Source organism: Macaca thibetana, chromosome 16 (assembly GCF_024542745.1).
Source record: "Macaca thibetana thibetana isolate TM-01 chromosome 16, ASM2454274v1, whole genome shotgun sequence".
Classification (NCBI taxonomy): domain Eukaryota; kingdom Metazoa; phylum Chordata; class Mammalia; order Primates; family Cercopithecidae; genus Macaca; species Macaca thibetana.
The window spans coordinates 56,097,596-56,113,635 of record NC_065593.1 but is presented as its reverse complement, the minus strand read 5'-3'; the positions used below and the strand labels follow the sequence as shown (position 1 = coordinate 56,113,635).

The 16,040-nt window shown below is 39.5% G+C and overlaps 1 protein-coding gene across 18 annotated transcripts in view; it reads left to right on the top strand.

Annotated features, from left to right (window-relative positions):
• The window catches only part of KANSL1 (KAT8 regulatory NSL complex subunit 1), a 198,619-nt gene that overhangs the window by 48,699 nt on the left and 133,880 nt on the right, over positions 1 to 16,040 (top strand). For all 18 annotated transcript variants that reach the window (XM_050763679.1, XM_050763678.1, XM_050763686.1 and 15 more), the window contains one exon: positions 7,667 to 9,050. In XM_050763679.1, coding sequence (XP_050619636.1) covers positions 7,762 to 9,050 — 1,289 coding nt within the window. In that variant the 5' untranslated portion in view covers positions 7,667 to 7,761. The remainder of the gene's footprint in view (positions 1 to 7,666; positions 9,051 to 16,040) is intronic.

Genomic DNA, 16,040 nt, shown 5'->3' with positions numbered 1-16,040 from the left:
AAATTGCGGCAACTTCATGGACACTTCCCTAATCATCCTTACTCCTGTTTCTTTCCTTCCTTTGTGTAGAGTAATGAGGTAATGGTGAAGGAAGAGGTTAGTAGAAGCCACATTATGGGCACACTTTTCTTCCCCGTCTGATTTTTGCTTTTGTTTTCAGTGCACGTGCGGTTGTAACACTTGTCTTTTTGGCCACCCAGATGACCTATCCCTTCCCCTTTGTTCTCTGCAGCTTAATATTTTTGCAAGGTGGATGCTTCCAGGTTATTCTTGTGTATCTGGAGTCTTGTCTTGGGAATTTACCAGGAATAAATGAGGTTTTCATTTGTGGGTGTGGAGTTAGTTCTGACTTAGAGTATTTGAAGCAGCTGGATACGTTTTGCTTTTGAAAGAGTATATAGATGTGTGTGTATGATCTTTATCTCTAGGATATGGTTCTCTATTGGGATGTGTGATGTTGAGCCCCCCCCAACTCCCGTATTTGACATGTCTGGAGACATTTTTAATTGTCATAATTTTTAGAAGGGTACTACTAGCATCTAGCAGGTGGAAACCAGAGATGTTGCTAAACATGCTACTGCCAGGATAGCCCCCGTAATAGATTACTCGTCGTGAGATGTCAGTAGTGCTGAGGTTGAGAAACTCTATCCTAGAAGAATGTTTTTGCTTCACAAGTGCCACTTGTGTTAGGTAGAAGTTTGTCCTTGGACCGATAGTGCAATTTAGAATAATAAAATTAACATAGGAAGGGATCCTAGAGGTCACATATTTGAACTTTATCCCAACTTGTATTTCTCACAATGATGTTTTGCATGATATTAATAGATGTAATGGGAAAAAGTGCTTGTTAAATAAGTTTGGTAAAGGTAAACATTTGCATATTCAGTATGATGCAGTACATTGTGAGTCTCCATCTGGGAAGTTTTTCTGAAATGTGTTTGCTTGCTGAGTGCATTTAACATCTTCCAGACCCTAAAATACTTCCTTGAAAGTGAGAGAAACTATTGATTATCTAGCCCAACCTTTTATGGCTAAATGACCTTAAATAGATAGCCTTTTCTTTTATCTGTACAAGCTTACTGCAGAATCTCAATTTGTGTGAGTGACAGCAGGTGTAGCAGCTCCATCTGTATTTGTCAGATTATAGTTTACTTACTGAATGAACTAAAAATTGGGATATTTGGGGCTTGAAATTTTATTCTGAATGTACAGTCTGACTTTATCCCCACTGGTAAATTAGAAATTACAATCTCAGCCCTAGTTCTACTGCCCAGGTCGTTATGAGGATTAATCAGTTAATTATAGCTTTTAATGCTTTGTATTCTTTGGAGAAAGGTGATTTATCAAATAGGCTGTTGTGCTGTTTGTGTAGAACTGCTTCCTTTTTTTTGGTGTTTTTTTTGTGTGTGTGTTTTTTTTCCTTTAGCCCTGAACTTGCTTCTGTAAGAACTGCTTAAATTTGACAGTCTTTACCTGCTTTACATTGTCGATGATTGAAGCTTTTTGGATTTTGTAGGGGTCAAGTGGGATAGAAATTATTGTTTTGCTCTGTATATTAAATTTAAGAATGTTACTATGGGCTGGGCGCGGTGGCTCATGCCTATAATCCCAGCACTTTGGGAGGCCGAGGTGGGCAGATCAGGAGGTCAGGAGATCGAGACCATCCTGGCTAACACAGTGAAACCCTGTCTCTACTAAAAATACAAAAAATTAGCCGGGCATGGTGGCGGGCACCTGTAGTTCCAGCTACTCAGGAGGCTGAGGCAGGAGAATGGTGTGAACCCGGGAGGTGGAGCTTGGCAGTGAGCTGAGATTGTGCCACTGCACTACAGCCTGGGTGACAGAGCAAGACTCCGTCTCAAAAAAAAAAAAGAATGTTACTGTGATTTTGTTTTACTTGGAATTTTTAGCTCTTTAAGCATTTCCATTATTTTCTTTTTGTTTCTCTCCATTTTATTGTACAAGTTAATACATGTTTATGGTGGAGACTTTACATAAGCCAAGAAACAAAAGGCAAGAATCTTACCAATGACTTTTTAAAGCAAAATTGAGATGATACTGTGTTTTGTTTTATAACTTTTTTCATTTAATAATGAAGCAAGCACTTTTCCATGTTAGTAAATATAGCTCTGCAACACTTATGGTTGCACAGTATTCCATTGTATGGATATTTGATAATTTAACTGAGTTTTTGGTATTCAGTTTTCTTTTTATTATAAACAACATTATGAAATATTAAAAGTAAGTCTAGACATAACAGGGAAAAGAGTAAAGTACTAAACTTAGGTAGTGGTTTATGGCAATTGTAGCTAATTGCAAACTAGGTGCATTTTTCCTGTGCATTAAAAAGCCATGGAAATTTATTCCTTCTATGTTAGCTTTTTGTTTCCAGTGTAATAACGGTGCAAATAATACTGGGTGGTTGCACCCGGTACATGGCCAAGTAATTGAAAGTATTTTATTTCATCATGATGGCATCCTTGTGGGAAAGGCTGTGTTACTTGTAGATGAGGAAACTTAAAGAACAAAATAGTTAAGTAACCTACAGGAGGTGGAGCCAGGATGGGAACTGAGATATCGCTCACTTGAGCTGGTGCTCCTCTTATAAATATCTTTGGGGGTAATGTTGAATCTCAGCTAGTATTTCAAGTCAATAAAGGGAGAGGGATCTGGAGTTGTCTTCTTTTTTTTTTTTTTTTTTTTTTTTTTTCCTTTCACAGTGGTATTTCTTTGGTATAGAAATCCCAAGATTTAGGAGTTAGGAATGGGAATTTCTTCTGAAAAAGTAGTAACTTTTTCCTCTGCTCTGCACTCTCTTCCCTCCCCCACCCCCTTATTTAGATGATTGTTTTAGTAACTATACTATGCTGTGTATCCTATGGTGATATTGAAACCAAGTAGAAGGTGCAAATCAAACTATTGCCTTTGAAGTGTATATGTTAATGTCAAGTTCATAGACATCATTTCAGAGAAGTCTTGGAGTAGATGGGATTTATATTTATTTATTTATTTAAGATGGAGTCTTGCTCTTGTTGCCCTGGCTGGAGTGCAGTGGTGCAGTCTTGACTCATTGCAACCTCTGCCGCTTGGGTTCAAGCGATTCTGATGTCTCAGCTTCCTGAGAAGCTGGGATTACAGGTGCTGGCCACCACACTCAGCTAATTTTTGTGTTTTTAGTAGAGACAGGGTTTCACCATGTTGACCAGGCTGGTCTTGAACTCCTGACCTCAGGTGATCTGCCTGCCTTGGCCTCCCAAAATGCTGGGGTTACAGGTGTGAGCCACTGCGCCCAGCCAGATTAGATGGGATTTAAGCCGGCATTTTTCTTAAAGTTGTAAGCTTTAAAGAATTGAATAATTTCAGAATAACTTTGATAAGTTTACTACTTAAGCACCGTCTGTGGTGTGATGTTAATTATGACCTTCTTTTTCATTTGTGCTGGAGTAAGACTGGGTTTTCCTAAGTTTTATATAAGTCATAAAGCATATCTGAGCCCTTGCCTGGATCCTCAGAGGGAAGCTGTTTCCTGCGCTTGCTAAGTCTTACTGTATTGCTCTCAGGCAGTAGGGTACAACTACTCTTCAAATGTTGTATTAATCATCTGGCACCAATAATATGCCTCCTTGCATTGCTCATATCAGCTATATATTGACATTCAAAAGAGGAGGAGATTGAAAGCAAATATCTGATAGTGATTTTTGTTTGTCTATGGGAAAAACCCTTTGCATATTATAAAACTGACTCAGAATATTTTGAACAACTATCTTGGTCTAGCTTGACTGGTCTATAACACAGTGTTTAATAATATATTAGGAATTAGTATTATATTTAAAATTAGAAATGAGAAAAGAGAACATAGAATAATTTGTGCCACACAGAATGCCATATGCCAGAAAGCACACAGGAGAAAACTCCATAAGCCCTGAAAATCTAGTTCTTTTATAGAATGTTGGTTAAAATACAACCCTGGGACAAGAAACTTATGGTATTAGTAATTATATGAGGCCAGGCACAGTGGCTCACACCTGTAATCCTAGCATTTTGGGATGCTGAGGCAAGTGGATCACTTGAGGTCAGGAGTTCGAGACCCGCCTGACCAACATGGTGAAACTCCATCTCCACTAAAAATACAAAAATTATCCGGGCATGGTGACACATGCCCGAAGTGCCTGAAGTCCCAGCTACTCGGGAGGCTGAAGCAGGAGAATCACTCGAACCCAGGAGGCGGAGGCTGCAGTGATCGGAGATTGCGCCGCTGCACTCCAGCCTGGGCAACAGAGCGAGACTACATCTCAAAAAAACAAAAAAACACAGCAATAGACAGATTTGACCCATACGTGTATTGGTGCTTTTATGAATAATGTTTTCTCATTTATTTGAGTATTTTTATGTTAATGATTCGAATTGTCATACTATAAAGGAGCTTACTATAGTGCTGTAGGGCCTACCGTCCCATGTTGGTATTGCTCCAAAGATAAACTTTTTTGACTAAATTGGAGATTGCCCTCATTTGGGGTAGGGAATGGGGGTGCTTAGTCCAGTGATTTAACAAGCATTTTGGTCTCAGGACCCTTTTTTCACTTAAAATTTGTTGAGAACAGCATGTAACTTGTTTTTCTTAGCAACTTGGAGAAATTTTAAAAAATACTTAATAAGTAATTCAGGCTGGGCATGGCGGCTCATGCCTATAATCCCAGGAGTTTGGGAGGCTGAAGCTGGGAGTTTGATACCAGCCTGGGCAACAGAGTGAGACTCCATCTCTACAAAAATTCAAAACATTAGCTGGGCATGGTGGCAAGCACCTATAGTCCCAGCTACTGGGAGGCTGAAGCAGGAGGATCACTTGAGCCCAGGAGGTTGAGGTTTCAGTGAGTCATGATTGTGCCCCTGCACTCTAGTCTGGGTGACAGAGCTAGACCCTGTTTGAAAATAACAGCAACAAATAAATGATCTGTCTTGCACTTAAACATTCACTGGACATTTTATTGTTCACTGGGTCACGCAGATCTTCCAAATGTTACACATTACATTATGTGGAATCAAAAATTCACATTCATTAATATCGTCACAAGTCTGTCAAATCAGAAATGGCTTTTAAAATATTGGGAAAGTCCAAGTGCAGCAGCTCACACCTATAATCCCAGCACTTTGGAAGGCCGAGGTGGGCGGATCACGAGGTCAAGAGATTACGACCATCCTGGCCAAAATGGTGAAACCCCGTCTCTGCTGAAAATACAAAAAATAGCCGGGCGTGGTGGCGCACACCTGTAGTCCCAGCTACTCGGGAGGCTGAGGCAGGAGAATCATTTGAACCCAGGAGGCAGAGGTTGCAGTGAGCTGAGATTGCACCACTGCACTCCAGCGTGGCGGCAGAGCGAGACTCCGTCACACACACACACACCCCAAATAAAATCTTGGGAAAATGTTTAAGTTCATGATTGTTGATACAGTTTTCAAAAACACTAATATTTGCTTTAAAAAATCAGATTTTATTATTGGCAGCAAATATATCATCATTGGTTTTCCTTGAAGTGACAAGTTCACTTTGTTCATTTGCAAGAAAATGTCTGCTGGTGAAGCAGGTTTCAGATAATCAGTTTGTCAGTAGTTCTGCCAAGTAAAAATAGTGTTCCATGAGCAAAGCTCTAGTTCATTTTGCAACTCAGTTGTACTGTGCTTTTTCCTGAGAATTCATAAAGCAGCAGAGTGCTTTATGCATACTTTCCCTTTCATCACAAAAAATACTTTTTAAAAATGCACTAAAGGCTCAAGATAATTAATAATTTTTGCTGCTTCATCAAGGACATCTTAAGTGGAACTCCCTTAAAAAAAAAAAACTGAGTGGAGAGTGTAATGACTATTGGTATAGTTTGGTGCCTCTGCCTTGATTTGTGCTAATAATGTGCCAGCAGTTTTGTTCACCTTTGTTTTTGTATTCTGATTGCAAATATCAACACAGTGAAAAAGGCAGATAATATTCTAGTATTGCTATGAAAATACCTTTGATTTCACGAACCTCCAAAATAGTCTGTGAGATCCCCAGAAGTCCAGAGACTACACTTTAAAGAAAACTGGCTTAGTTGTTTACGTATGTTTCCTTTGACTCCCAGACCACATAGATCAAGGGGGGGGGGATCAAACAGAGGCAAATGACTGGGGTTTTTAGCTTGGTTACTAAATAAAAGCAGTGCCATCACCTAAGATAATGAAACAGGATGCGGAATAGTGTGCTGGAAGGAGGAAGTGAATTCCGAGCTTCAGGTGGCTTGAGGAACATAGAGGTATGGGAATCTTAATATTAGTGCAGCTCAGAAGTTTTTTCTTAGGGTTAGGTAACCTCACCATACTAGTGGTTTTTGAGAGAGAAGAGGGCAGAAGAGACCTTGTGCAGCACCAACATTTACGGGTCCAGGAGGAAGAGAAGAGGATGATAGTACAAGGACATCAGGAAAGAATTAGAAGGATATCGGTATTGTCCAGTGCTTCAGAGAAGTCAGATAGAATGGGGACTAAGCCTTGACCATTGGATTTGGTAATAAGATTACTGGTAACCTTTGCCAGAGCAGTAGGGGATGAAATCCAGATTATGGAAGAGTGAAGAGTGCAGAGACAGTTATTTATACTATTCTTTTTTTTTTTTTTTTTTTTTGAGACAGAGTCTCACTCTGTCGCCCAGGCTGGAGTGCAGTGGCCGGATCTCAGCTCACTGCAAGCTCCGCCTCCCGGGTTCACGCCATTCTCCTGCCTCAGCCTCCCGAGTAGCTGGGACTACAGGCGCCCGCCACCTCGCCCGGCTAGTTTTTTTTTGTATTTTTTAGTGGAGACGGGGTTTCACCGTGTTATCCAGGATGGTCTCGATCTCCTGACCTCGTGATCCACCCGTCTCGGCCTCCCAAAGTGCTGGGATTACAGGCTTGAGCCACCGCGCCCGGCCCCCTATACTATTCTTTAAAAGTTTTGGGGTAAAGGGAAAGAGAGATGTTGGGCAATTAAATATGAGAGAGAGGCTGTACTGAGGACAGAAGATACTTAAGTAAATTCCTAGGCTGAAAGGAAGAAGCTAGTAGAGAAGATACTGATGAGCACTTTGATCTGAAAGAAAAGAAAACTGATGAAACAAGTTGGTATTACAGATGAGGTACAGTTAGCTCTGTAGTATAATCTGTACTTCTAGTGAAGTGAGAAGCTGATGAAAACTGGATTCCCTGGCCAGAGAAATGCACAGACCTGTGATATTTGGCATACTTTTTTTTGTGAACACGGGAATTCCATACTAATTTTTTCTGTTTAATTATTGTTTAGTTTGATGTGTCTTGCTTTAAATCCATTTCTTTCAACAAAAAGACTTTTTTTTAATGCAGATGATTTAATTTTAACAATCTGTGATTTTCTCCGAATCGAACTTGTGTTTTGGCAACTTTCAGTCTGTAGTAACAAATGACAAGAAGAAGGGTGCAATTCTTTCTCTTGTGCAGGGATTTTGCCTCCCCCTTTCTTTCAGTTGAAAGATACTTGGGTCTCTCGAATAACTGGTACAATTAGCTCCAGAGTGCTTTCTTTCTGGAGGCAGTTTAGACAACAGCACTCAAGTAGTGCTTTTGTTAAAAATATATGTGTTTTTAAATGTGCTTGTATTTCTAACATTCTTTTCTCCTTTCTCTTCTAGTCTGTTCTCTGGGGAGGCAGTAAGGGGCCGTGGAGCTGGCCTCGGCCTCGGCCTCGGCATCGGGAGAGGCTGGACTTCCTGTCTCTCTGTGCTGAATGGCTGCGATGGCGCCCGCTCTCACTGACGCAGCAGCTGAAGCACACCATATCCGGTTCAAACTGGCTCCCCCGTCCTCTACCTTGTCCCCTGGCAGTGCCGAAAATAACGGCAACGCCAACATCCTTATTGCTGCCAACGGAACCAAAAGAAAAGCCATTGCTGCAGAGGATCCCAGCCTAGATTTCCGAAATAATTCTACCAAGGAAGACTTGGGAAAGCTGCAACCACTGGTGGCATCTTATCTCTGCTCTGATGTAACATCTGTTCCCTCAAAGGAGTCTTTGAAGTTGCAAGGGGTCTTCAGCAAGCAGACAGTCCTTAAATCTCATCCTCTCTTATCTCAGTCCTATGAACTCCGAGCTGAGCTGTTGGGGAGACAGCCAGTTTTGGAGTTTTCCTTAGAAAATCTTAGAACCATGAATACGAGTGGTCAAACAGCTCTGCCACAAGCACCTGTAAATGGGTTGGCTAAGAAATTGACTAAAAGTTCAACACATTCTGATCATGACAATTCCACTTCCCTCAATGGGGGAAAACGGGCTCTCACTTCATCTGCTCTTCATGGGGGTGAAGTGGGAGGATCTGAATCTGGGGACTTGAAGGGGGGTATGACCAATTGCACTCTTCCACATAGAAGCCTTGATGTAGAACACACAACTTTATATAGCAATAATAGCACTGCAAACAAATCTTCTGTCAATTCCATGGAACAGCCGGCACTTCAAGGAAGCAGTAGGTTATCACCTGGTACAGACTCCAGCTCTAACTTGGGGGGTGTCAAATTAGAGGGTAAAAAGTCTCCCCTGTCTTCCATTCTTTTCAGTGCTTTAGATTCTGACACAAGGATAACAGCTTTACTGCGGCGACAGGCTGACATTGAGAGCCGTGCCCGCAGATTACAAAAGCGCTTACAGGTTGTGCAAGCCAAGCAGGTTGAGAGGCATATACAACATCAGCTGGGTGGATTTTTGGAGAAGACTTTGAGCAAACTGCCAAACTTGGAATCCTTGAGACCACGGAGCCAGTTGATGCTGACTCGAAAGGCTGAAGCTGCCTTGAGAAAAGCTGCCAGTGAGACCACCACTTCAGAGGGACTTAGCAACTTTCTGAAAAGCGATTCAATTTCAGAAGAGCTGGAGAGATTTACAGCTAGTGGCATAGCCAACTTGAGGTGCAGTGAACAAGCATTTGATTCAGATGTCACTGACAGTAGTTCAGGAGGGGAGTCTGATATTGAAGAGGAAGAACTGACCAGAGCTGATCCCGAGCAGCGCCATGTACCCCTGTGAGTAGACCTCATGCATGATAGCATTCTTGAGAAATGTTGGCGCAGGGAAGAATGAATGAATCCCTACCATGGAGAGAATGTGATTCTTTGTACATAGGTGTCTAGGTTCCATTTGTTTTTTTCCCTGGTGTTAGGTAGGTGAGTGCATATACATGTTAGTGAAGAAATGGAAGATATTTTTGCTGTAGTGTTGTGGTGGTGTAGTCTAAATGGTGGTGATTTCCTTTTGAAGTCTTATTAAGAAAAAAAACTAGGAGACATCTTACGTGTAAAATTGTACTAGTACCTCTTTAAGAGTGAATAATTAGATTTCTTTTGAAACTATATATAGGACATGACAAGTTAATGGCCTGATTGTTCAGATTTTGTTGTTTCCAGTAAGCAGGGACAAATGTTGAGTTGACCTAGTTACCTTTGTAGGAAATTACAGTTGATTTTGATTGAACTTTGAGCAGAGAGCATATCCAGTCTTCAATTTTAACACTTGAGGTTTTCTTACATTTTAAGGACTGACAATTAGAAAATGCTTCAGAATATTTAATACATTGCCTCCAAGCACAGTCCACTTTCACAACCTGACTGTCTTCCTATTTAAAAAAAAAAAAGCCCATTTTAATTAGATTTGTTAAGCTGAGTTAAATGTATTAATGTATGTGGAATAAATTCTTACCTTTTTTTTTTTTTTTTTTTTTTGGGGAGACTGAGTTCCGCTCTGTCACCCAGGCTGGAGTGCAGTAGTGTGATCTCAGCTCACTGAAGCCTCTGGCTCCCGGGTTCAGGTGATTCTTGGGCCTCAGTGTCCTGAGTAGCTGAAATTACAGGCACCCGCCATCACGTCAGGCTAATCTTTTTCTTTTCTTTCTTTCTTTCTTTCTTTCTTTTTTTTTTTTTTCTAAGTAGAGACAGAGTTTCACCATGTCGACTAGGCTGGCTTCGAACTCCTGACCTCATGATCTGCCCACCTCGTCTTACTGGTTTTTCTAAATCTGTTGATTTGAGAAAATTTTACATAAGCTTAAAGGGTGGCGCTCCAAATTGGCATGGTGGAGACAGAGATGTTTCACTCTTGTCACTCCCGATTCAGCATCTATGTACTTAGATAAAGCAGTACTATATTATAACATACTTAAATGTTAAATAAGTGCATTTATCTACTTAGGAATCTCAGACTTGAGAGGTAGCATGAGGAGTTGGAAAAGAGGGGCAGGATAGTTGACTAGTAGATCCTCTTTCATTTCCTCTTTGCTAGAGGCTGACTTACTAGAAAAGGCTGAAAAGGATGAATATGCGGGAAGAATTGGTGTTTCCTTGACTGTATTAAAAGATGACTACGATTTTCACTGGAGTGTTTGGTTGTTGAGACAGCCGTGATTTTTTAAAGTAAATTTTCTGGTTCCCCAATTTTGTTTATATTATCTGCATGGATAACATATTGTATCTGAAATGAAACTTTTTTTTTTTTCTATTTTGAGGGAAGAAATGGATAATTTTTGCTGAATTTCTTCCTTGTAGACCTAGTTCCATTATCATTTGTTAGTTCACTGTGCTCAAGTTCACTTCTGTGTTTAGATTTAAAGCAAATATGTTTCAGAGGCTTGCTTCTTCTGTAACCCACCTTTCTTTGAATGGATTAGTAGCTTAATTCAGCTTGCTAATATTCATGGCATTATCCCCCCTAACTTTGCTGTTTAAATCACTGCTTTAAAAATATCTTGGTTAATGTTAAATATTTTGTGCTGAGAAGTATAATAAACACTGTAGTTAAAGGATTTTAAATTGCATGTACTTATTTTGAGTATTTAACAGAAAAACATCTAGATTCTATAAGCTTATTGTTCTCAGGATACATTGCATTGAAAACATTTCTGAGTTTTGGTACTGTTGTAGGTAAGTGTTACAAACCAATGAAATAAAAATAGCTGAGAGAATTGTTCTTATTCTATAGGATAATTTAGTGACTTGAAAAAACCTTAAGTCTATTCATTTACTACTTAGTTCTACACATTCTTCTCACATAATGGTTTATGGTTTGGAAGGGTGTGAAGTGTATAAGAACAGCCAAAGGATGGCTTTTAGGAAACATTTTGGGATCAGTTGAATCCTCTTGCAATTAAATCAACTGAATGATACTTTAAAAAGTAGAATTTTCATGCATTAGATCATATTAAAGAAAATTTGGGTACTGAAAGTACTCCGAAGTAAATGCTCTTTTCGCATATTGTAATTGTATTTAGGGCCTGACATGGTGGCTCATGCCTGTAATCCCAGCAGTTTGGGAAGCTGAGGTGGGTGGATCACTTGAGGTCGGGAGTTCGAGACCAGCTTGACCAACATGAAGAAACCCCGTCTACTAAAAATACAAAATTAGCTGGGCCTGGTGGCACACGCCTGTAATCCCAGCTACTCGGGAGGCTGAGGCAGGAGAATCGCTTGAACCTGAGAGGCGGAGGTTGTGGTGAGCTGAGATTGTGCCATTGCACTCCAGCCTGGGCAACAAGAGCGAAACTCCATCTCAAAAAAAAAAAAAAAAAAAAAGTTTTTTTTGTGGAAACCAAAACCACCAGTAAAGCATAAATACTTTAAAGTTCTTGTTGAGCAGGATCACCGGGTTGACTTTTAAGGCTGGTATTTGTTTAGCCAAGTGTTTGTTGATCTTCTGAGTATTTTAAAAGTTTTCAGCAGTTGGCCAGACAATGAGAATGGAGGCATTGCTTTAATTTAAAAAGAAGAAGAAAAAGTTGTTCTTTGATGCTGAGAAATGAATCCTAGAATGTAGTTAGTTAATTCTTCAGGAACTTGACCCAGCTGATGAATTTCAGCTCCCCGCGCTCCCTTTCAGCAGCCGGTGTATTTTACTCTTTTGCCCAAGATATAATATGGTAGGCTAGGTTTCATCTAGGCAGCCCTAATGAAAATATTTAATAGAGGAGACTGTTGGAATGAGCTGTTTTTAAATGATGTTGCTTAAATTGCAAGTGGATAGTTCTGTGGAAATTACAATCCCTTTCTTCACTAAGAATTCAATTGTTTTTTCTTTCCCACTTCCCAGAGGAGAAACAGTGATCCATTCTATGTCGTTGGTACATGCTAGCTGTAGAATGATTAATTTTTCTATGTTGTTGAATGTTTAGCAGATTGTATGTTCATCATTGTATTACTTGACAGTAAACTATATTGCTAAATGAGACTTTAGAGAGGGTTTCTTTTTTATTAATTTTTATGGTTGACTGATTTTATGTTTGGTTTAAAACTCTTGCTCTTTTTGTTTTAAACTGTTTTTGGAAAATCTTCATGAAATATTTCACATACCTTCCTTCCTTGGTACAGTGGACATATAACTGCTTCTTTGAAAATTCTGCAGTATCTTGGGTTTGATATGATGTCACTAAACAATGATATAAGTCATCACTGTGGAAGGTACAGGAATTTAAACTTTATCTCCTTGAATATGGAATTAAGGAAGCTGCATGCTTCCATAAATATCTTAATGTTTAATTCTTAATTGTAGATGTAGAAATAAAAGCATTTAATTATCATATGTATGTAATGTATTTGCTGAGTTGTGCTTGCTGTTCTTTCTTTTTTATATTCTTTGTTTTTCCCTCTTAGAGTTGTCTCTTTTTTTTCCCCTGCAATTTTGTTTACTTTCTGGACCCATTCCATATTTTGCTAAATTTGGTTTTCGTTTTCTGGGCCCTGTGCTTATAAACTTCTATATAGTAAGTACTTGTTGTTAAAATAGTATTTTTTTTTCTAGAAATTCTCTTTATTGTGCTCTTAAATCAGCAGTGTTCTGGGTACCTGGACCACATTATGTAGGTCTCTCTCTCCTAAGGTGTGTGTGTTTTTTCTTTTTTTTTTTCCCCTCTTTTTTCTCTCTCCCCAAAGTTGTTTTTTTTTTTTTTTTTTTTTTCTCCCAAGTGTTACTCTAGGCTTATCTTGAAGTTCAGTATAAAAATAACCTCATAAACCATTTCATTGTGATTACTGAAATATTGTTGAGGATATTCTCTGTATTCTGTAATGCCTTCTGTATAAGGACCTCAGGGAGAAAGTTGTGCAGCCAAGAATAATTGTATGTTTGTCTAAGCTTTTAGTCTGTTTTTATTACCTGGGTGCTGTAATTGTTCACTAGGTTTCTGTTTTCCTATTGACATCTGGAAGTTTAGAGCTAAACTTGTGGATCTTTTTGTTGTACCTTTTTAATAGCTTCATTTTGTTTCCCTGTTTTCATGTTTTTATTTCTGGTTGAATGTATGCTAACCTGTGTTTTGACTAATAGTCTCCTGAAGTCTGTTTCAGATCAAGATTGGGTAAAAATAAACTATAGATGCAGTTCAGTGACACTAAAGCGCTTATTTTAATTTTTGATGGTCTTGATTGCAGTGAGTTTTCTCACCCTGGGGAAATTTTTTTTTTTTTTTTTTTTTTTTTTTTTTTTTTTGATAACAAGTCTTGCTCTTGTTGCCCAGGCTGGAGTGCAGTGGCGTGATCTTGGCTCACTGCAGTCTCTGCCTCCCGGGTTCAGGCGATTCTGCTGCCTCAGCCTCCTGAGTAGCTAGGATTACCAGGCCGAGATGGGTGGATGACGAGGTCAGGAGATCGAGACCATCCTGGCTAACACGGTGAAACCCCGTCTCCACTAAAAATACAAAAAATTAGCCAGGCGTGGTGGCGGTTGCCTGTAGTCCCAGCTACTGCAATAAGCTGAGATCGCGCCACTGCATTCCAGCATGGATAACAGCGAGACTCTGTCTCAAAAATAAATAAATAAATAAATAAAATAAATAACAAATTGTAACTCTTACTTGAATTTGTTAAGAATACACAGATGATGTTGCCAAAGTGGCAATCAAATTGGTTTGTCATTTTTTACTTTTTATGTGTGTTTGTATGTATGTATATGTTTGAGAGACAGTCTCGTTCTGTCACCTGGGCTGGAGTTCAGAGGTGTGATCTCAGCTTATTGCAGTCTCTGCTTCCCAGGTTCAAGTGGTCTTCCTGCCTCAGCCTCCGGAGTTGCTGGAGGTGTGCACCGAACACCTGGCTATCATTTTTCTACTCTTTAGCATTTCATAGAGTGGTGGGTTGAGAGGAACATCACCCAGGGTACCCAAGTCTTCTCAGCTAAACCCTTCTCTGCTAAAAACTAGCTGTAGGACTAATGTAACCATTTTTCTAATTAAAGTGAGGGAGCTGACCCTATGTGACCTTTAAGTCTCAAACTACTTTGAAATGTGACTATTTATCTTTAACATGAATGGAACTGTTCTCATTACCATTTTTTGCATGGGGGAAGCTGAGGCAAAGGACTTAGCAAAGCACTGGTATAACTTGAAACAAAACAGATTTCTTGACTTGTGACTTAAAGCTTTGGTTCTTTTAATACCTTCATTTCTTTGGTTTATTTACTTTTCATAGTCCATTAAAGTGATTATCGTATTTCTTGATGTATGGGATAGAAATGTGGGAATAATTTCATTGTATTCTTACAGAATTTACTTCAGAGCTGAGTAAACTTTCATTTGTTGAACACCTTTGATTTAGTGCCCCTTGGCTTTTCTCCTAATCTGCACATGACATCAGGTGGCAGAAATAGGAACTTGTGTTTTTTTCTTCTATTCCCTTCTCATTTTTTTTCCTGAGAAGATACGTAGGTAGTGAAAATTATTCTTAGTGCTTGTTGTGGGATTCTGAAGAAAGGAACTTAGGCATCAGGGATTTGGGGGTTACCCATTTACCACAGATACAGTTGCTGTAGTGTTTTCTGCTACCTTGTGATTGTTGTTTTTGTTCTTTGAAGTGAACATACTCTTTTATGGTAGTGTTAGTCATATAATAAGTACTTAGTAAATGTGTAAGACACAAGAGATAACAGATGAATAAGCTAAGTTTCTATCCTCAAGAAGTTTAAAGAGTGAAGGGAGTGAAGAACTTAGTAAGACAAAGATGAATGTTTAGAACAGTGCCTGGTACTAGGTAATGTTAGAAATGAGTCTTGAAGGATGGCAAATATTTTGATAGACAGTTTTCTTTTGGTTGTGACCTTCTGAGAGGTCAGTATAGGCAGATGGCACAAGGCACACAGAGAAGACAAGTTGAAAGTTACAGGGCTTTGGTGGCTCCGTGGGAATGGGATATGTTGAAGACATAGTAGTATAGGTACAGATGATAAATGTAATGTGAGAAGACAAAGAGATAATTGCAGAAATGATGTAGAGGTAAACTGAATGGGACTTAATAACTGTAATGTGTGGGGTCAGTTACGGGAGGGATCATCATAGGTGATTGAAGTTTCAAGCCTGGCTGACTATAGCAATAGATAAAGGTTACCAGAAGCATTTCAGTACTGTTTGCAAAATAACCTTAATAGCTCGTGAGAATCCAGGTTCTTTACTAGAGTCTTAAGAATGAAGTTTTCCATATTCCTTACAAGTTCCAGCAAGTGTTAAAAATGAGGAAATGGCTGGGTGCAGTGGCTTGAGCCTGTAAACCCAGCTCTCAGGAGGCTGAGACAGGAAGATGGGTTGAGCCTAGGAGTTCAAGTCTTGGGTAAGCTGTGATCGTGCCACTAAACTCCAGCATGGGCGACAAAGTGAGACCCTGTCTCTCAAAAAATAAAAATGAGGAAATCAGCTTCCAAATAATCTTCTATAAACAGGGGGAGGAACTGATCTGTACAGAAACCTGAAAACTTTCATTGGAGGAGTTTGGATTTGATTAATTCATTCATTAAATCTACATTGAATGCCTGCTACACATGCTGGGATGCTAGGCATACAGTGGTGAGTAAGAAAGATACAATCCTTGTCTTGCGCTCATGGGGAATATAGACTAGAGAGAGATTAATATTTAAGCAGGTAATTACATGGATGATGATATATTTATGATTGTTGTGGGTGCTACAGGGACAAAGTTCAGAGTGATCTCTGAGGGTGCATATTGGATATATCTAGTCAGCATGTGGTGGGGATGTGATGGTGAGTC